The 21,054-nt window shown below is 38.1% G+C and overlaps 1 protein-coding gene and 1 non-coding gene across 4 annotated transcripts in view; one reads left to right on the top strand and one right to left on the bottom strand.

The window, feature by feature from the left end:
* The window catches only part of MED13L (mediator complex subunit 13L), a 297,018-nt gene that overhangs the window by 243,821 nt on the left and 32,143 nt on the right, over positions 1-21,054 (top strand). For 2 of the 3 annotated variants that reach the window (XM_004281470.3, XM_033408784.2), the window contains 8 exons: positions 1,221-1,325; positions 5,438-6,169; positions 7,198-7,423; positions 8,410-8,512; positions 8,805-8,929; positions 11,721-11,820; positions 16,826-17,046; positions 17,340-17,545. In XM_004281470.3, the coding sequence (XP_004281518.1) occupies positions 1,221-1,325; positions 5,438-6,169; positions 7,198-7,423; positions 8,410-8,512; positions 8,805-8,929; positions 11,721-11,820; positions 16,826-17,046; positions 17,340-17,545 (1,818 nt within the window). The remainder of the gene's footprint in view (positions 1-1,220; positions 1,326-5,437; positions 6,170-7,197; positions 7,424-8,409; positions 8,513-8,804; positions 8,930-11,720; positions 11,821-16,825; positions 17,047-17,339; positions 17,546-21,054) is intronic. The other variant, XM_033408782.2, reaches the window with a different exon arrangement.
* On the bottom strand, positions 18,181-18,282 carry LOC117197298 (U6 spliceosomal RNA). Its single transcript, XR_004477873.1, has one exon. It is a non-coding gene; the product is annotated as a U6 spliceosomal RNA (small nuclear RNA).

Raw genomic sequence — 21,054 nt, 5'->3', positions numbered from 1 at the left:
TTGATATGACTGAGGTGTCCAACTTTTTGATTGATACAGATAAACAAAAGAGTCTTCATTCTCTAGAGCAGAATAAATATGGACATTCTTGTCAGTAATTCCTAAGAACTCATTTAGAAGCCAATTAAGTGTTTCTTCAGTGACTGCTACTCAAAGGTTTATATACACAATTAAAACCTGTCCTTTGGACCTAGCTTTTAGGAAATTCCTACTATGTATTTATTTCCCAAATAGTTGGCTCTAGAATAGGCTACTAAAGAAGATTTAGTAGGAAAAAATCTAAAATAATTGCAGTGGGAAATCATATGTCAAGTTCTAGAATTTAAAAGGTATCTCTATTCACTTTAAAATGATCTTTTCCTTTAGAATTATTGGTACAGATATTTTCACTTATGTCTGCAATGCCTAGACAATTTCCATGTTAACATTTTCTTTTTCTTTTCCTTTTATTTACCATCTTTGATTTTTATCACTACTAACCTTTCCACCAAGTCTAACAAATCAGAGGCCTTCTATCAGCAGCACCGAACAGGGAAGTGAGACACCCAGAAAGGCGGGGTGGGGGGGTGGGGGGGGGGCGGGGGGGGCGTGGAGAGCAAGCAAAGTCCTTGCAGAGCCATCAGTGAAACACTTTGCAGTATCAGCTGTAGCAAAATCAACAATACAGAAATACTGCCGAGTGTTCTTATTTATGCAGTAGTAGACATCTACTTTTTGCTACCAATTATTAGTAACATGCAGGAGATATATTTGATTTTTGTGTTTTAGTTCACATCACTTGTGTGGAGTGCTGCCCTTAAATGCTAGTAAATATAGGTGTTTTAAGAGTGATTTAAACAGTCTATCTGAGGGTATATAATTCATAGATGCTGTGAAAAGATAATTTTTAAAAATCTAGGTTATTTCTGCAGAATTTAGGTGACTTTAAAAACCAACAGATAATATTGCCAGGTAGTGTTTTAATTGCTATGTGTAGCACCCATGTTAAAATGTATATTAAACTTAAATAAAAATATTTGGAATCCTGACTCTTCTAGTGCATGGCAGTAGTAAGTTGCCTTTCCCACCCCAGCAACCTCCCACCTTGAGTTGCTTTCAATCATCTATCAGCAAGATACCATTACTGTGTAAAATATATTCATGTCTTTCTAACATTTTCCCCCCAGAGGTATGGATATTATCTCATGTTTACACAAGCCACATTTTTTAACCTTTTTTAGGAGGAGCCAGATGTCAACTCCAACTCTTGAAGAAGAGCCTGCTAACAATCCTGCTACTTGGGATTTTGTGGATCCAACCCAAAGAGTCAGCTGTTCTTGCTCTAGGTAGGTAGGGGCCAAGGCAGAACAGTATGATAGAACATTTCGTTGGTTGTCTCCTGGCCTCTCAGACCACTTCTTTCACATCATTTTGCTTTATTTTGTTTTATTATTTATGTATTTTTAATTTTTTATTATTTTAAAAATATTTATTTATTTATTTGGCTATGCTAGGTCTTAGTTGCGGCATGTGGGATCTTCGTTGTGCCTTGCAGGGTCTTTAGTTGAGGCATGTGAACTCTTAGTTGCGGCATGTGAGATTAGTTTCCCGGCCAGGGATCGAACCTGGGCCCCCTGCATTGGGAGCGCGGAATCCTAACCACTGGACCACCAAGGAGGTCCCCGCTTTGTTTTGTTTTTAAATCTTCTGCTTCCAGTGGTGGAAAAAAGCTTGGTGTTTTTCTTCTATGCAGATGCTACAGTTTTATTGTCGGGACTCAGAATGAGCCTTTTTAGACAACTGGCCCTGTTACCAAATTGCTCCCACAGATTTCTTCAGGATAACTTCTTCAGAACCGAAAGCATCAGTTTGACAAGACAGTCTCTTGCCATTTAACTGAGTTTATTTAATTACTCTTAATTATAAAGTTGAGATAAATATCAAGCAGGTTGGCTTGAATTAATAGAATTTGGATTAAATAGACCTTTCATAGAAAATTTTTGTTGTTGGTGCTCGTGTTTTTTGGTGACTGAAGTAGGTATGTGGTGATAACACCTGCTGAAAGCTAAAATTGTTGCTCATTCATTTAGATATTTGAATAGAAACCCAAATTATTTTCTGTAGAAAATTTTTGCACTCCTCATTTATGTTCCCTTGACTTATCACTCCTTGTGGTAATAGAGAATCTTATTGTCACAGATTTTCATGGGGGTTCTTAAATTTCTTAAGTGTATATCAGCCTTACCCCCCTCCCCCACCAGCTCAGCTCACTGTAGGAGCATGTGGTGATGATTATTCACTTAGTGAGCAACTCAGAGTGTCTTTGCTTCCATGTGATACTGCTCAATACTTAGGTCAGTTGAGATAAGTGTACTTGGAAGATGGCCATTCATTTCTCTAGTTTAGATCATGGGGTTCTTAATGTGGCATATATGAATAGGCTTTGGGCTAGGGAGGTGGTCATGATGCCCGAGAATCTCTGCAAACACACATACACACGTGTGCACATGTCTGTTTGTACACTTAGGCAGCAGTTTTGACAGCTTCTTCCTGTTCCCCCTTCCCTATAAATTGATTCTCTTTTATCAAGCTCTGCCTTGGTAGTCAGCTTTTTGTTGAGATGCTGTAAGTACCTAATGAAACTCTTTGATTGATTTTTCAAGGAAGATGTTTTCAATGATATTATTTGCTCATTAAGGGTCCTCTTTCTGAGCATGTGAGAATCTCTCTAGTCTCAGGATAGGTGTGGTATACCAGCTGAATACCTGGTTTACTTTCATCTCTAGGCCATTGTAAATTGTGTGACAAAAAGTATTTTCCTATTAACAGTGGCTTCTAAACAGCTTACAGCCAAGTTATGGTCCACCTTTAGAAAGTACATAGGATAAAAAGTTTAGTGTATTTAACTTCACTTGTGCCTGCATCTTATTTTTCCTGCTCTTTCCTTAATCTATATTTTTTTCACTTTTTAAAAATAACTTTTTTACTGATTTCTATCACATTTTTATTTACTACCTTGCATTATTTTTACCTGAAGTGTAAATAAACAAATAACACTTTTTCTTTTGTCCTCCGGAGTTATTGCTCTATTTCCTCACCAAATTCTTATACCCTTCAGGTCTTATTTGTAGACATGCATTTGCATTCTATTCCATTGACTTCTAAATGTTTATCTCTAGACCTGACTTCTTATATGTACTCTAGTCTTGTATTTTGGGGAGTGCTTTTAAGATAAACCCTTACTATCAATATACCTGTTTCCTCACAAACCAGGTACCCGATTGCAGTCATTTTTGTCACAGTTTTCCCCTTCTCAGCCTAGAAACTTTATCATTTATTTATTTTTCTTAATTTTCTAGATCAATTTTATCATTGCATTTCACAATGATTTCCTTTGAAATGTCTGTTATAGTCATTCTACTTTCCTTATTCTTTTAGTCACCATGTGTTTCTGCACTATTTGGCCCTGCCTCTGATTTCCCTCCCATTAAGGCCAAACCACTCATATAGTTAGCCTTCTGAGCCCGATCTTCCTGCTGCCTGCCTCAGTGAGGTCCCTTACCTGTTCACAGATTTGCAATGATGGTCTGTTACTTACTGCTGTATCCCTTATTCTAACCATTCCACAATGTAGTTGAGTTGTTAAATGCAGTTGAAAAAAATGACTTTATAAGATTATCCACTTTGCAAAAAGTCCTTACTTTGAAGAGGCTACTATAAAATATCTATCAAAGGACTGGTGTGGTTAAATGCTCTCTGAGAAAATCCAGATCAAAAAGTTTTATGTGAAAGACTTTTAGAGCTTAGATCTTAAAGTAAGCACCCTTAGAAGATATTGAGATAATTGAGATATTTTCAGATGAGACATTTCATCTCTTACTGTGGTACTTTGCCCTGGAGATTTAAAGTCCAATTTTTGCCTTATTGACAATAGCCTTATGCATAGACAACCTTCTTCAAAGTCAGGATTTTTTTTTTTTTTTTTTTAAAGTGTAGCAAAGACTTTGGCAAGAGTGTTTTCAGATTATCTGCTACAGGATTACCAAACCCGTTATGGAATGGTCCTCTCCTCACACTATTTAACGGCCTTATGGGGCAGGGTGGCCATCCTGCTGTCCCACTAAACCATCCCATTATGCCACACAAATCCGTTTTACTTCCCACTAGGGCATTGTTTAGTGCAATGCAACAGTAATTTAATGCCACCCTAGTGGCCTCAGAGAGTTACTGATACACTGGCAGGAGAGCTTACATTTTTTCTGGGAGTGATTTATATATTGGGAGGAACTGGCTGACCTGCTATATAACTTTTTTGCACAGATTAAACCTTAGGATCATCTAGTGGGCCCTTACTGAGCATTTCTCACACCCGTGCTTGCCAAGAAGTGTGTTAGGATGTGAGCAGACTTACTATTCCTGCTTAGATAGTACAGATGCATTTGTATGTGTGTGTTGTTTTAATATTCACTCACAACCTTCTGCTTCTGTCTCATTTTAACATGTTTCTGTAAGATCCAAAGTTGTCTTTTATCCCTTCTTTCTTGGATAATAGTAGCATATAAAGTTCCTAGTATATTTATCCTATTAAATATTCTTATTTATTTATTTTATTTATTTATTTTTGCCTGCTTTGGGTCTTCGTTGCTGCACGCAAGCTTTCTCTAGTTGTGGCGAGTGGGGGCTACTCTTCCTTGTGGTGCGCGGGCTTCCCATTGCAGTGGCTTCTCTTGTTGCGGAGCACAGGCTCTAGGGCGCCTGGGCTTCAGTAGTTGTGGCGCACAGGCTTAGTTGCTCCTTGGCATGTGGGATCTTCCCGGACCAGAGATCGAACCGGTGTCTCCTGCACTGGCAGGCGGATTCTCAACCACTGCGCCACGAGGGAAGTCCCCCTATTATATATTCTTAAAACTGACCCTTAGTTTCACACTTTGGGGGAGAGTTGCATAGTTATCTTATTCCTGATTTACAACACTATAAGCTTTTATAAACCATTCTTTTTTTTTTTTAATTAGCCATTCTATATTGGAGTTGGTAGAGTGTTGTAAAATAGAAATTGGAAGCTTTGTTTTGGTTCTTTTCTTGACAGATGATCTCATTACTGTTAGTTTTAAAATGCAATATGAATAGATTGTCTGAGGACCTCACCAAATTTGAAAGATTTGGGGATTTTCAAATTAGTATTTTTATAGAGGTTAGCAGCATATTAATTAATGTTTCTTAAGTTCATCTCTTATCTACTTAACTTGTATATAACTGGTTCATTGTTTTCTGTCAGGGTGTGTTGCAGTTTTTAGTCATTATCAATATATTTAACACCCAGAGTCCATTTAGATGTATTATTGCATATAACGTGTGCTTAAAAAGACATAACCTTGTTAGAGGCATCTCTTTTGTAATTAGAATGATGCAGTTATTTTCATCTGTGTATTTACTGACTTCATGTTAATTCTCATTTCAGGCATAAACTTTTAAAACGTTGTGCAGTAGGACCCAGTCGACCTCCCACAATATCACAACCAGGGTTCAGTGCAGGACCATCATCATCTTCATCTTTACCACCTCCTGCTTCTTCTAAGCACAAAACAACAGAAAGACAGGAAAAGGGAGACAAGTTGCAAAAGAGACCCTTGATACCATTTCACCATAGGCCCTCTGTGGCTGAAGAGTTATGCATGGAACAAGATCCACCAGGACAGAAGCTAGGCTTGGCAGGGATAGACTCCTCCTTAGAGGTGGCTAGCAGTAGGAAGTATGATAAGCAAATGGCCGTGCCTTCCAGAAATACAAGCAAGCAAATGAATCTGAATCCTATGGATTCACCTCATTCCCCTATTTCCCCTCTGCCGCCAACACTCAGCCCTCAGCCACGAGGTCAGGAAACGGAGAATTTGGACCCACCATCTGTCCCTGTGAATCCGGCCCTCTATGGAAATGGGCTAGAACTCCAGCAGTTGTCTACTCTGGATGACAGAACTGTCCTCGTAGGCCAAAGACTGCCTCTGATGGCAGAGGTCAGTGAGACCGCCTTATATTGTGGGATTAGGCCCTCGAACCCAGAGTCATCAGATAAGTGGTGGCATAGTTATCATCTCCCATCCATTGATGATGCTGAGTTCCGGCCTCCAGAGCTCCAGGGTGAGAGATGTGATGCCAAAATGGAGGTAAACTCAGAGAGCACTGCATTGCAAAGGTAAGGTGACTCTCCACCCCACCCACATGATCACCCATCAGAAGCCCAAGGCCGTAGGTTCCCAAGAATCAGGGCCTTCAGATCCAAAATTGAAGAGGCCTTTCTTCACCATTCTAGACTCTGCATTTGGAAAATGTTTAAAAGTCAAATGCTTTATCCATCGTGAGGTTTAACACACATGTCATTATTTAAATGCTGGCATAAAAAGGTTTCATCATAGGATTAGCTATACTAGTATCGCTTTATTTTTGGCCTGCTGTTTGTTAATCAAAGAATATAGCTTTATGGGACCTTCCATATTGTGGTCAGTGCCCTCTTTGTATGTTCACACTTTTAAGGAAGGCTTTGCATGCATTCAGGTATGTATCACGCATCTAGTAATAATACTTCAGAGTGCTTTTGAGCTACCCATTATTCTAAACAGTTTACACAGATTATCTCATTTAATTTTCACCACAGCTGTATTGCTACCTTAATTTCATAGCTGAGAAAGAAACTAGGGTCATGCAGTTAGTAAATGACACAGGTGGAATTTGAACCTGGACAGTCTTGTCAGAGCCCACCTATGCTCTTAAGTGGAATCCATAGAATCAGAGACAAAAGTATATGTTCTTGATAAAAGCTACTGAGATTTATTTAATTGTGAATACAATCTCTAAAATACACCTGTAGGTGAATATTTAGGTGTTTTTTGTTTTTGTTTTTTTTGTGGTACGCGGGCCTCTCACTGTTGTGGCCTCTCCCGTTGCGGAGCACAGGCTCCGGACGCGCAGGCTCAGCGGCCATGGCTCATGGGCCCAGCCTCTCCGCGGCATGTGGGATCTTCCCGGACCGGGGCACGAACCTGTGTCCCCTGCATCGGCAGGCAGACTCTCAACCACTTGCACCACCAGAGAAGCCCTTTAGGTGTTTTTTTTTTTAAGTTTAGTTTAAGCTTTACAAATGCTTTAAATCATAAAATGTTGCTTTAAAAAAAATCTAATCTCTTTATGTTTCTTGCTTAAATTGTCATTTGTTTTCTATTTCAGACTCTTAGCACAACCTAACAAACGGTTTAAAATCTGGCAAGACAAGCAGCCCCAGATGCAGCCACTCCACTTCCTTGACCCATTGCCTCTATCACAACAACCTGGAGACAGTTTGGGAGAAGTCAATGACCCGTACACCTTTGAGGATGGTGACATAAAATACATCTTCACAGCAAACAAAAAATGCAAACAAGGGACAGAGAAAGATTCCCTGAAAAAGAATAAGGTACCATTTAACATAGAGAGAGTCCAGCCTGGTGTGGGTTTCAGTCTATGTCAGTACAGCACATGTGGGAAGACTTTGGAGGCAGAATGTTTGAGATAGTCTTGCCTGATTGCTCTGTCCCCATATTCATGCTCTTGGTACTATTGTATCGAACAGCGTATTGTTCCTTTTTATGTCATGGCTCACCTTTGTTCAAAAGTCAGCCAAACATAAATGAAGCCTCATATTTTCCAGGCTATAGCTTGTACAGTGCATGTTTCCTCTCATATGCTAATTCTTGTTGGCCTATGCTCCCTGCTTATTTCTTTTTAATTATTATTCCAAAATACCCAAAATGTAAGAAAAAATCTTGGTAACAACATCTCCTGTTTATTGAGCGCTCACTGTGTTTACTGTGCTAAGCGCTTTACCTCTATGTCTCTCTGAATTAATACCAGCACCACTCCAAGACTGTGTCAGTATAATTGTACTGGTTCCATTGTCATAAAAATGAGTACTGTGGGTGTCTGCTGTCCTTAGCCTTAAGTTTTAAAACATTCTAAAATACTGGGCCATTTAAAGAGGTATTCTTAAGAATAGAGGAAGTAAGACAAAAGGGACCAGTATAGTTCAGGAGAATACTTCTTAGAGTCCTTTACAGAGATCCATCTAGATCCAAAAAGCTTGAAGCATAATTCAACATCCAAACTACTATATTAAAGGCAGCTTTTACCACCATGGCAGGCCTGTAAGCACATGCCACCAGTACCATGAGGCATAAAACCCTGACTGACCCAGATTGAGGGGAAAGCGTGGGAGTTTTTGGTTCGGTTTAAATTCAGGGAAAAGGACATATCTTTTATTTCCTTTGGTTGCATAGACCATGGTTTATCATACTTGTGCTCATAACAAGTTCCATTCTACCCTCTAATTCTTTGTGTTCTCCCTCATATTCCACACTTTGGGTTGGTGTTCATGTGTTTTGTTTGGCTGAATTTATTATACAGTCAGAGGATGGATTTGGTACCAAGGATGTCACTACACCAGGTCATTCCACGCCGGTGCCTGAAGGGAAAAATGCCATGTCCCTTTTCAGTTCTACTAAAACAGGTGTGTACAATGATTATTTGCCTCACTTGGATTGTTGCTAAAATAAATGCGAGGGAGATGCTTCTCTATTTAAAATTATATCCTTATTGTAATAGCAATAATTTGATCTCATCTTTAATCTATTTTTCAGTTCCTTTCAAAACTGATAAACGTATTTGGCAGTAATTGTCGCTAAATTTAACCGAAAACATAGGGAAACAGTTGGCAGGCAGGGCTTGCTCATTGTCCTCTCCTCGCTCCTTCTCCCTTGATGAAGTCGCTCATTCTGTGCCTTTTGCCTCCTTTCCCACAGATGTTCGGCAGGATAGTGCTGCTGGCAGGGCTGGCTCCAGTAGCCTCACACAGGTGACAGATCTGGCGCCTTCCCTTCATGACTTAGACAACATCTTTGACAATTCTGATGACGACGAACTTGGGGTGAGTCTGCTGTGGCTACACAAACAAAAATTCACTTAAGTGCATGGACTTATATCAGTGTTTCAGTATTTCTTTATAGTTTGGTCTACTGGATTGGGGGCTCTTACTTCAGGTTCTGAATGTTCTTCAAAAACGTTTGTATACCTTGAAAGGATTCTAAAAGTTATTAGTGTAGTCTGTAATACCCCTTGGGTTTTGTTTGTTGATGGCTTTCTTTCCATTAGTGTTATTCCTGTTGTAAATATTAAAATCTTACACATTAAAAAAAAATCCTTCTCAATATCATGAGACTAACAGGAATGTATTATGTAGTCCCTTTAGCTCAGATTTTAAAAATAATGCCCATATAACTTTTTATTCATCTAATAAGTCATAGGTTAGTCAACATTTTGAGAGAGATTACAAGTATGATCTATATACTTTTTAGGATTATAGCATCGTAAGTTGGGAAATAGAATTTATACACATAGACGTTAAATAATACAAGGCGTCATATGATGAAAGTGACAGATAAGAATTTATAATTCTCTGGAGAGTAACTGAGCTAAGTCAGGAAATTTGTGTCCTCGTCCTCCTAACCAACCCTGTACCTTTGTGCAAATAAAAGTGCCTGTTATCTCTGGGGGACCTAGAGATGAGTAAGATAGGCCCCTCTTCAAGGAGGTCAGTTTATTAGTTTATTTTTCTTTCATTTATATATTTACTTTCCCATCTATCCAGTTTACATGTATTCGTTAATCATTTATTGATCAGTTCCTTTGTGGCAGGTACTCTAGGTTTACAGATACAATTAAATTACCACTCTTAATACTTGAGATACTCACAGACTTCAGGAGAAATAGCATATAAATAAAGTTAAAAATATACTGAGTCCTGTGAGGGCAGTAATTGACCTGAATCTAAAGATGCTACATGTTCAAGTGCAATATGACAGGCAAGCAGTATGTAAGTAAAGGCTTGAAGGTTAAGTAGGAATCAGATTTCTACAGCCCCTTCTCACTTTAAAATAAAATGTATCCGATTAACAGATATTGTACACCATTACTATTCTAAGTACTTAGAAGATGAGGAGATAATAATGACCTCAAAGAACAAAATTGACTTGAAATGTGGAACGACTAGGTTAGGGGGAGGCAGGGGAGGAATGTTACTTTGAGCCTGGAAGGAGCCTTGGTTAAGCTACAAGAATGAACTAGCTGGGCTTTGGGGGACAGTGTGCACATGGATCTGTTTTCTGAATGGAGGGTAAAGATTGGTGGGACTGGGAAGGTTTGTGGCCACTCTTAAGGCTTTAGACTTCAAACTGTGCTGGTAATGTGCCCTTCTGGAGGCTGCTGAGTGTGGAACTGACCTGGTAGAAGTGAGTGTCGTTTTCCATCAGTCCGATACACAGAAAGCAGGAGTACTATTTGGTAACTTGTTGGATTGAAACATGAGGACTGAAAATCGGGCAGTGGCTGCATGAAGGGAAAGGACATGGCAATGTGAAAAACTTTAGTAGAAGAAATGACACGTTTCCTTATTCTGTGACCCAGGCATTGGAGATCCTTTTTGAACTTGACTGTCTCCATTAAGCCATGCATTATCTAGGATTGGTTTTAACAAGGGCTAGTTCAGATGCTTTGGTGTGGGGACGGTGGGAAGAAAGTATGAAAAGTAAAGGAATCAAAGGGAAGTAGGAAGGGAGATGTAAGAAAAGAAAAGAAACAAACCGTAGAGTAGCCTGGTTTCTGTTCACAGCCACCATCCCTAGTGATTGCTGTGCTCTGAGCCATTGTCCTTACTCTCTGTATAAATTATGAATTACTATTGGACTAAATGAATAAATGTTTACTCTGTTGTTTGAATGTATTGTTAGTAATGTTAATATGCAAAAGAGACTGGACATTGTTTATCTAATTTTCATTTCTCTGAAATGATTGTTTCTACTTTGAGTTCTAGCCTGACATTTAATCAAGGGAACAGTTTACCTTAGAGTCATTTTACTAATTCAACTTATTAGTAACTGGAATTGAGAGACTGTTGTCCAAGTTTTCATCTCATAGGTTTTAAAGTTAGTTTTATATGTTTCAACTCTATGATATTGAATAAGTGTACATAAATAAAAGACCTTCTATTTGTGAGAATCTTTTTGCTTTATTTTATCTTGCCATCAGTTCATTTGAGTTCTTAAAGATAATCTTGCTTACTAAAGGACTTAATTTGTTTTGAATAACAAATCAGAGAAAAACCTTCTCTGTGCATTTCAATAATTTTGTGAGATAAGGTTATTTTTCATGAAGATGAACAGTAACTGTAGAAATAGGAATAGGAGATATGTATTTTTTTGTGGTGAAAAATAAAAGAATAATAGTTTGGGGAGGGCTTGAGGTCCTCCCTTTTAGCTGCCTGCTTCCAAACAGAAGGAAAACCAGACTGATAACCAATCACTACTTGGAGGCACCACCCTAATGTGATTACTGTGTCCCTGAAACTGCGTCTCTAATGACCTGGGTGGGAAGATTTGCTGAAGGTCTGCAAGCTCTGCTTTGATGGCACAGTCTGCTCTCACCAGATCCATGACAAGAAGACTCAGTCAGTCTGTTTCTCATACTTGACAAGCTTGTAACCATCTCTTCTGTGTCACTGTCTGCTGGTATTTCTAGAAGTTCACCTGATGAGTGCTATGTAAGGAAGCATCTTTCCTTTATTTTAAAATATCAATAGGCGTACACTCTAAGGAATAGTGGACTCTCACCCTACTTACATACAAATGTGTTGCTCCGCTTTAATAATAATAATCTGTTCTTAGGCTGTGTCACCTGCACTACGCTCATCAAAAATGCCTACAGTTGGGACAGAAGACCGACCTCTTGGGAAGGATGGAAGAGCTGCTGTTCCTTACCCACCAAGTAAGAAAAGGAAACTAAGCTTCAGCTCACTGCTTATAATTTACATATTGTGTTTTCATACTCAGTGGTGCCTTGTCTGAGATTCCCCTCCTTCCCCTCCCCCCATTTTAACAGAATACTGGCAGTGAATTAAAACTTGTATAAATTGGTGTTCCTAAGGTGGCAGGCAGCTGAGAGACCCATTTAAATTTGAATTCCTTTTCCTTTTGTTTTCAAATTAACTTCTGTGGTTTAAAATGTGAAAAAAACATGTTTTAGGTTTATTTTTGCAATAGCCCTTTCCTAGTAGGATAAATGCTACATAGTGGTTTTCAGAGCAATATTCCATTGCAAGAGCTTGTGTAAAATGTTTCAGTTTTCATAAATTTAATTCACACAAGGATAATGAATGTTTGTTTTCTGTGGTCCTTTTTCCAACAGTTACTGAAGTTTTTGTGTTTCCTTAAGAGATCAACTAGTTTTATTATGTATGTGGACAAAAAGAGAAACTGGCTTTTCTCTACTTATTCTTTACCCTAAGAAACATTCTACAAGAGAAAAGAAAGTCAGGATAGCTTATATGGATACTCTGAAGCTGAAACACAATTCCATTGCAAATCATTCTTTAATATCTTCTCATTAATTCAGCTGGTAATGAGAACAAATTGAGGGGAAAAACCACCATGTCATAGGGATGAGTCAAAAAGTTTTATGAACCTATAAATGTAGTGCTGATTTACTCAAATGTAGAAGTGTGAAGTATACAGAGATTGGATTTTGACAGCTTTAGTGGATCCATAGCTTTTTAAAATATGCAAAGCTTTCTCAAGCATGACATGTATGAAAATGAATGATGATAGCCAGCCAGTTGCTGTAGTTTTTTTTTAATTAAACATTTTTCTTTTTTTATTACTCTGCACTGCAGAATTTTACAAACATGAAACTCACAGATTAAAAGAAACATGATTAAAGTAGATTCATCTGGAATAGGGCAGATGAATGAATTTTTCCCTTGTATTTATTAACCAGTTACTCCTGCTTTTTTTGACATTAAGTGATATGTAGCGATGTTAAATGTTAAAATGTCTGATAATTTGTCCAAGATTATTTACTCACAAACCATCCTGCTAGTAAGTGTCATTACCCAGTAAAGTATATGGTGTACTCTCTCTTCTTTCTCTCATTTTTATTCCAAAAGAAATTGTTTCAAAAAGAAGCTACTCAGAATTTTATGATAAAGTACAGGTTATAAAAATTAATGAATTTGAAATATAGCAAAAATATTGGCATGAGGAAAATACAGATAAACCAAGGTCAAGAGGATCTTATTAATGCCTCAAAGTATGTGTGTATAAGTGTGTGTGGGGGACACATACATAGTATTTCCTCCCAAGACATGGCAATGAAAATAGCATGGCAAGAAACTATCGTCTCTGCAGTAGCTTACTGTACATGGAAATGGAGAGACATATAATATGTAATGTCTAGAATAACACCATCCAACAGAAGTGCAAGGTAAGCCACAAAGGAGGGCCACATAAGTAATTTTAAATTTTCTAATAGTTACATTAAAAAAGTAAAAAGAATCATGTGAAATTAATTTTAATAATATATTTTAACTCAGTGTATCCAAAACATTGTCATTTTTATATGTAGTCAGCATAAAAATATTGAGATGTTTTACATTCCATTTTTGTACTAACTGTTTGGAATCTGGGGTATATTTTATACATGCAGCTCATCTCAGGTTGGATGGGGCCCATTTTGAATGCTCTGTAGCCATGTGGCTAGTGGATACTGTGTTGGACAGCATAGATCCATAATTATTCATTTGTGTATATAATAATGAAAGAAAGTGACACACAGTATCAGTGAGGTTTAGTTTAGTATCAAGTCTGTGTTAAGATAGTATTGTGTTATATTAATTAAAACAGAAGTGTTTTTCTTAGGTTTTATTGTTAACCAGTCACTTACGAATTTTTGTCTTTGAAAGCATGTCAGTTTTGAAGTATGGGTCTTTGAGGAGGCAAAATGAAAGAGTTGGACATTTTATTCTACAAGAACACTTACTGGGCTTCCCTGGTGGCGCAGTGGTTGAGAGTCCGCCTGCCGATGCAGGGGACACGGGTTCGTGCCGCGGTCCGGGAAGATCCCACATGCTGCGGAGCGGCTGGGTCCGTGAGCCATGGCCGCTGAGCCTGCGCGTCCGGAGCCTGTGCTCCACAATGGGAGAGGCCACAACAGTGAGAGGCCCGTGTACCACAAAAAACAAACAAAAACACTATTTGTGAGGGACTCTGCTAGGTGCTCTGGGCTGGGAAGAATACTGAGAAATTAGTGATGATGCTTTTGTTGGAGGGCTTCAGTCTTGTGCATAAATACTTGATGTTCAGAATAGGAGATGGTTGGTGTCCTTAATGGTGAGCTCCTGCTGAAGGGCAGTGAATCTTGAGGATAGGTGGGTATAAGTAAGTGGAGCATTGTGGGAAAGACATGTCAACTCCAGTCCATCCTGGTAGCTGTTCCCCACACTCACTTTAGTCATTTTATGGGAAGAAAATTGAACAGGCAAGCCATGTATTTCTACTTTGGAGGACCAGAATGTTTCTCTGGGTTTCTATTTTCTTTCTGCCTTACCCACTTTGAGTCCAGTTCCCTGTTTTTCATCTCAAAACTTCTTTAGGTTGATTTCTTTTCAGAAATTCATTCCCTGTGACTGAACAGCATTTCCATCTTTTTCTAATCAAACCAAAATTGGGAGGAAGGACTAATTACCGCTGACTCTCATCACTTTTTGAGTGTTTAGATGTACCTATAGCAAAGTGTTTACTTCAGTGCATACTTTATCTCATTTAATGTGCACAAAAAAATGAGGGAAATATTATTCTCATTTTGTAGATGAGGAAATTGAAGCTAGAGAGGTTAGGAGTCTTCCTGAAGAATATCTGATAATAAGAATGGTGAAGACCACTTTTTAACGTGAATCTCTGGCAGGTGGAATCTCATTTCATCCATGCTTTTTGTGTATGTTCTCTTTTACCTTTGACAAAAATTACCAAGGTGGCTGAGGCTTTGAAAACTGAGATACATAACTGTGTTAGGTAACATCAAAGAAGTTGAGCAGCCCTGAATGGAAAATGCCTTTATTACATTTCTTAGGGAAGATTTTAAAAATTTAATAAAATAATTTGAGGATAAAATTTTGTACCACAGCCCAAATATTTAATAAATTAAGGAAAGGCTATGTTTAAGTTCACTGTCATTTTAACTCAAAGTGAATTTATATAGTTTCATATTTTCCAAATACTTTGTTAATTAAGATTTGTCATGTAATATGAGTTTGAAGATTTTATGAAGCAGACTTGTGGTTTAAAATACTCCACTTACAAATTAATTTTATATTAAAATTGACCAGTAGCTGCTCTTTGGCTTGGGAAAAGGTATAGGGACTAAAAGTTAAAGATGATGAATGTATTTCAACTTTATATTTTGAATGTACTTCAACTTTATATTAAAGTCTTCAGCCTTGTTTTAAAAAAAAATGTGTTGATCTGGTTGGTACTACATCTGAAGAGCTGTTTTTCAGCCACAGAACTTATCAATTATATAGTCTGTCCAATGGTTCTATGATAGTTTCTGGCTTGGCTTGTATCCCTAATTCTGTGAATTGTTGTATGTTCTTAAGGGTAAAATACTGTCACAGCAAGGTGACTTGAAGATCAACTTGGGGGTTGTAGGTTTTCTTCTTCTTTTCTGTCTTTTAAAAATTTTTTTCCATAGCAGCAGCAGGTACCATTTTGTCTAATGAAATCTCATACAGAATTGTATTGTAGAAAATAAATAGAAGTGCAGCTTCTCTTAATGGAAGTGAAAGTTTAGATCTGAAACCTTGACTGTTGGCCTTGTTCTCCCCTTGTTGGCCCCTTAGGCCAAGAGAGGGTAAATTATTCAGGATTATATAATTGTTTAACTAAGAAACATGGTAAAAATCGTCTAATGCAGAGGTTCTCACCTTTCTTCTGCTCCATATCATGGAGGCTTTCCCTTCCCCCCATAAACAAAGGAAAGAAAGAAAGCCTAATGAGAATCACACATCTAGTCAAGCCTTCCCTTTTAGATGATGGAACTGAGGCCTGAGGGAGGAAGTGACCAGACCACAGCAGCGCTATGCTGGGAGCTCGTGGGTTGGGGAACCCAGCCCACTGCAGCTTCTCTATACAGCTCTACCTTAGACTCTAGCTCAGGTCAGAGCATGGTACAGCTATTCTTTATTAATTTCTGATTCAGAGCTGTAAGTCATATTAAGATCTGTCCAGTGGTTACTATTTACCTGTTTAAATATTGAAGTTGCTAGAAAGAGCAATGTAATTGGAAATTGGGACACCAGATATGATTCCAAATCACTGATTTGAACTTGTGGCTACAAATGTGTAAATAAATTTGCTGTACAGGACACCCCCTAGTGGCCAAATTTCACAACCGCAACTTGCATTTCATTGCATACACTCCTTAAGAATCAGTTCCTTAATGAGACACTATTAGTGATGATGGTTAACCTAATGTATATAACAATGATTTTTTTTTAAGGTTGAGAATCACTGATCTAAGTATTTCTTAAAAGGTACTTTTTTTCCCAGCTGATTTTCAATAATTGTCTTTTGGTTCTAGATAGGATTATTAACCCTGACTATGAAGTTTCATCTCCTTAGATTTTTCAGGGAGTCAGCTGTTGGAAGAAAAAATGTATGTTATGTAGACTTTGTTCACATAATTAATGTGAAGCCAAATCATAAAGCATCAAGAGGATAGTGATAAAGTTGCAGCAAAGGATAATTTCCTGCTGATGGCCTTCTTCTTAGATACTTCCATTATTAATAGTCTATTATGTAACTGATATGACCATTCAGTCAGCATTATTTCTGATGCCAGCTAGAGGGCCTGGCTATGAACTAGGTTGTTTTCTTTTTTTTAGAAGTCAGGCCTGTTACAAATTTTTTTTTCTTATTTTTTATCTTTATTTTTTTAGCAGTTGCAGACCTGCAAAGGATGTTCCCCACCCCTCCTTCTTTGGAACAGCACCCTGCATTTTCTCCTGTGATGAATTATAAAGATGGAATCAGTTCAGAGACAGTGACAGCGTTAGGCATGATGGAGAGCCCTATGGTCAGTATGGTTTCAACACAGCTTACTGAATTCAGAGTGGAAGTGGAAGACGGGTTAGGAAGTCCCAAGCCAGAGGAAATAAAGGTAATTGCCAATATATTAGTTATACAAAGACAGGGTGGTTTGAAAGCAGATTTTTATACAACTTCTTTAAAATAGTATTGTCTGTATGCCATGTATGCATAAGTTCCTAAGAGTTCTCTGATTTAGGTCATGAGGTAATTATAGTGTTTTGATTAAGTTAAAATTTTGGCTTTAGCATTTTTCTGTTGATCAGATAAAAGAGAAGTATTAAATTATAGTGATTTTTGTTGCTATTATGGTGTGTCCTAAAGTTGTTTACCAGCATTATCACCAGCCCCACTTTGTTGTCACAGGACTTTTCATATGTGCACAAAGTTCCAACTTTACAACCTTTTGTGGGATCCTCCATGTTTGCTCCACTGAAAATGTTGCCGAGCCAATGCCTGCTACCTCTGAAGATTCCTGATGCCTGTCTGTTTCGGCCTTCGTGGGCAATCCCTCCTAAAATTGAACAACTGCCCATGCCACCTGCAGCCACTTTCATTAGAGATGGCTACAAGTATGTGCTGGGATTGTGTCGAGTTATCTGCTGTATTTAATATGATTTTTTTTTAACATCTTTACTGGAGTATAATTGCTTTACAATGGTGTGTTAGTTTCTGCTTTATAACAAAGTGAATCAGCTATACATATACATATATCCCCATATCTCCACCCTGTTGTGTCTCCCTCCCACCCTCCCTATCCCACCCCTCTAGGTGGTCTCAAAGCACCTAGCTGATCTCCCTGTGCTATGTGGCTGCTTCCCACTAGCTATCTGTTTTACATTTGGTAGTGTATATATGTCCATATGTCCATGCCTCTCTGTCACTTCATCCCAGCTTACCCTTCCCCCTCCCCGTGACCTCAAGTCCATTCTCTATGTCTGTGTCTTTATTCCTGTCCTGCCCCTGGGTTCTTCAGAACCTTTTTCTTTTTTTTAGATTCCATATATATGTGTTAGCATACAGCATTTGTTTTTCGCTTTCTGACTTCCTTCACTCTATGACAGACTCTAGGTCCATCCACCTCACTGCAAATAACTCAATTTTGTTTCTTTTTATGCCTGAGTAATGTTCCATTGTATATATGTGCCACATCTTTTTTGTTTGTTTTTTTGTTTTGTTTTAATAGTTCTATAGTGATCTTCTTTTTTAAAGTATTTATTTATTTTTAACATCTTATCCTTGCCCTGGGGCCATGCTAATCTTCTCTGTATCGTTCCAACTTTAGTATATGTGCTGCCGAAGCGAGCACTGTGCCACATCTTCTTTATCCATTCAGCTGTCGATGGACGCTTAGGTTGCTTCCTGATTTTTATCTTAACTAAATATTTACTTTAAATGATGACAGCATTTCATTTGAAACTTTCCTTTATTGGCCATTCATGTTTTTGTGCATATTATTTTCTGTTGAAAATATACGTTGAAAAATTTTCTAAACTAAATTTCATATACATGGAAAAATTAAGGTTATTTGTATAGAGAACCATGATGTTCATGGTCATTCAGTGTGAAATCAGTGTCTATCACAGAATCAAGCATTAGTTAGAGTGGGTAATATTTTTAGGGTGATGGTGGTAAGTACTTTGTTTTATATAATTTGATGATTTCAAATGTGTTTACTTAAGGCACTTTAAAATGAAGTATTCACATGATAATTTTTCTGTTACTGACACCATGTCATGTAAGAAAGCAGCAACAGAATGGTGCTATGATACGGGGGAAGGAAAAGGAAGTGTTTATTGTAGCTTAGACATGTTTCATACTGTCGCCAAAAAAGTTCTTACTGCAACAGTGTAGAATCAGTTTCCCCTTTGAGTGATAATTTCTTAATAAAATAATTTAAATTCCATAAAATAAAAAGCCACAAACTCAAATTTCTATCAGGACCAGGTAAGCAATATGTGGATGAAATGGACTGGGCAAAGCAGAAGACTTGGCACTACTGATGCTCGGCGTCATTGAGAGAGGCAGTGGGAGCGAGCAGGGTCAATGATGAACTGTTGAGAGTACACCCCTTTTAAAGGGACTTTTTTTTTTTTTTTTTTTTTTTTGCTATTCAAATACAGGGAATTGGAGACCTGGAATTAAATGTGTCAATGTACTTCCGTTTTAAAAATGCTGACAGTTGCAAATTCCCTGGTGGTCCAGTGGTTAGGATTCGGTGCTTTCACTGCCTAGGGCACAGGTTCAATCCCTGGTCGGGAAACTAAGATCCTGCAAGCCATGCAGCAAGGCACACCCCCCCACCCCCCCGGCAAAAAAAAAGAAAAAGTGTTGACAGTTAATCCAGAGTTACATTCTAGGAGCTGAGAAAAATTTATGATCTAGGTCCAGTCTGTGGGCTACTTCTTTGTGACCTCATATAAATATCATCTTGATGAAATCAAGTTTAATTTTATAAACAGGCTTTATGCTTGTGTATATAAAGTCTGTATGGGAATGAAAAAGTGTGGCAGAGAAGTGGTTTAAAAGAACCTTAGACTTGGGGAAGTACAGCTATAGGGCTGTACAGTCATAGGGCTCAGATTCCTGCCTTTTTTGTTTAGTCTCTGTATGGCCTTAAATGACCGTTTTACTGGGTCTTCCCTTCTTTAAAATGGGGTTATCTTGCCCTACTTCCCACATAAGTTTTTTTCTGAGAACTCTGAGTATTTCCACAACCACCAGCAGTGTGAAAGCATGTGTTCAAAAGCACCCTGGATGGGAGGGCCTGGCTAGTTCTCTGCTGCTGTTCTCCAGTTGTGCCCTAGCTTATTTAATCTGAGACTGGTCCAGCACAGCTAGAGCAACTAGCACACCAGGAGTTAGCAGGCCATTTGCAAGTAGTGCAACAGCTTCCGAACCCATTCCACAGCTTAATCTCTTACACACACAAGCTTCTCAAACAGTGACATGCAACCCATTGCTGTATGATGGTTTCAATAACAAATAATTTAGATCATTGTTTAGATCTATCAAATCTATCATTTGCCACCCCAAAGATTCTTGGTATTCTAAACTGGTGCTGTTAATAGAACTGTCTCTGATGAAATAAGTGTTTGTATCTGCACCTTCCAGTGCGGCATCCACTACCCTTACGTTGTAGCTGTGCACCATTTGAAATGTGGCTAGTTGAGATCAAGACTGAATTTTTATTTAAGTTGATTTAAATTCATCACATGGGGGTAGTGACTACCTTACTTACTGGACAGGACAGTTCTAGGCTATGGGAAATCCTCCTGCTGTGGTCTCCATCGCCCTGGACCCCCGCTTTATCACAGAGCACACCAGCACTCACTTGATGCCTGTCATACTTGCTATGAGCTAACTTTTCTTCCTCTTTTTCACTGTTGCGTATGCAGCCTCTAGCATGGGTTTGGTACTCAATTCATTTTTATTGAATGGGAAAAGTCAGGTTACTGTACAAGATAAACCATTTTTACTGCCTCGGGAGGAATTTTAATTATTTAGGTTTTCAGTTAATCGTCATAGTTCTTTTTGTGATCTGAACTGCATAACAATTTGGGGGTTTTGTTGAACAGAAAAATTTGAAAGGAGTCCAATTAGACTCATATTCCACACTTATTATTTTGGTCTCTGAGATAGCAATGATTGCTGATCGAGGTTTCTGGGTCATTTGTTCTCTGTACTACAAGATACCACTGTGCCTCAGATTTAACATTTCGTTGCAGTGACTGATTTGGATTTTCGGGTTGATAAGTTAGGCATAGCTGATTAAAAGTCATAAGAAAATGATTTGAAGAGCCATTACTTTATGACATTCTTCTTTCAAATTATAAGTGAATAAATACGTACTTTATTGGAGGAACATTAGTTTAAGCACAGTATTAACAGATTTCAGAAGAATTTTAAGTATTTAAAAAATCTATTTCTTTTGATACCTTCTAACTGGAAAGAATAATCCTGCGCTGTTTTACATGTTCATCTAAGAATATATATCAAGAAAATTTTATTACAATAATAAAATAGCAGAACATTGCAGACACTGTTTTGTTTTCCATGTGGCTCTTCCAAAAAGAAGTCG

This window comes from Orcinus orca, chromosome 15, assembly GCF_937001465.1.
Source record: "Orcinus orca chromosome 15, mOrcOrc1.1, whole genome shotgun sequence".
Classification (NCBI taxonomy): Eukaryota; Metazoa; Chordata; class Mammalia; order Artiodactyla; family Delphinidae; genus Orcinus; species Orcinus orca.
Note: the sequence above shows the minus strand (reverse complement) of the source record. Positions and strands in the feature narration are given on the sequence as shown.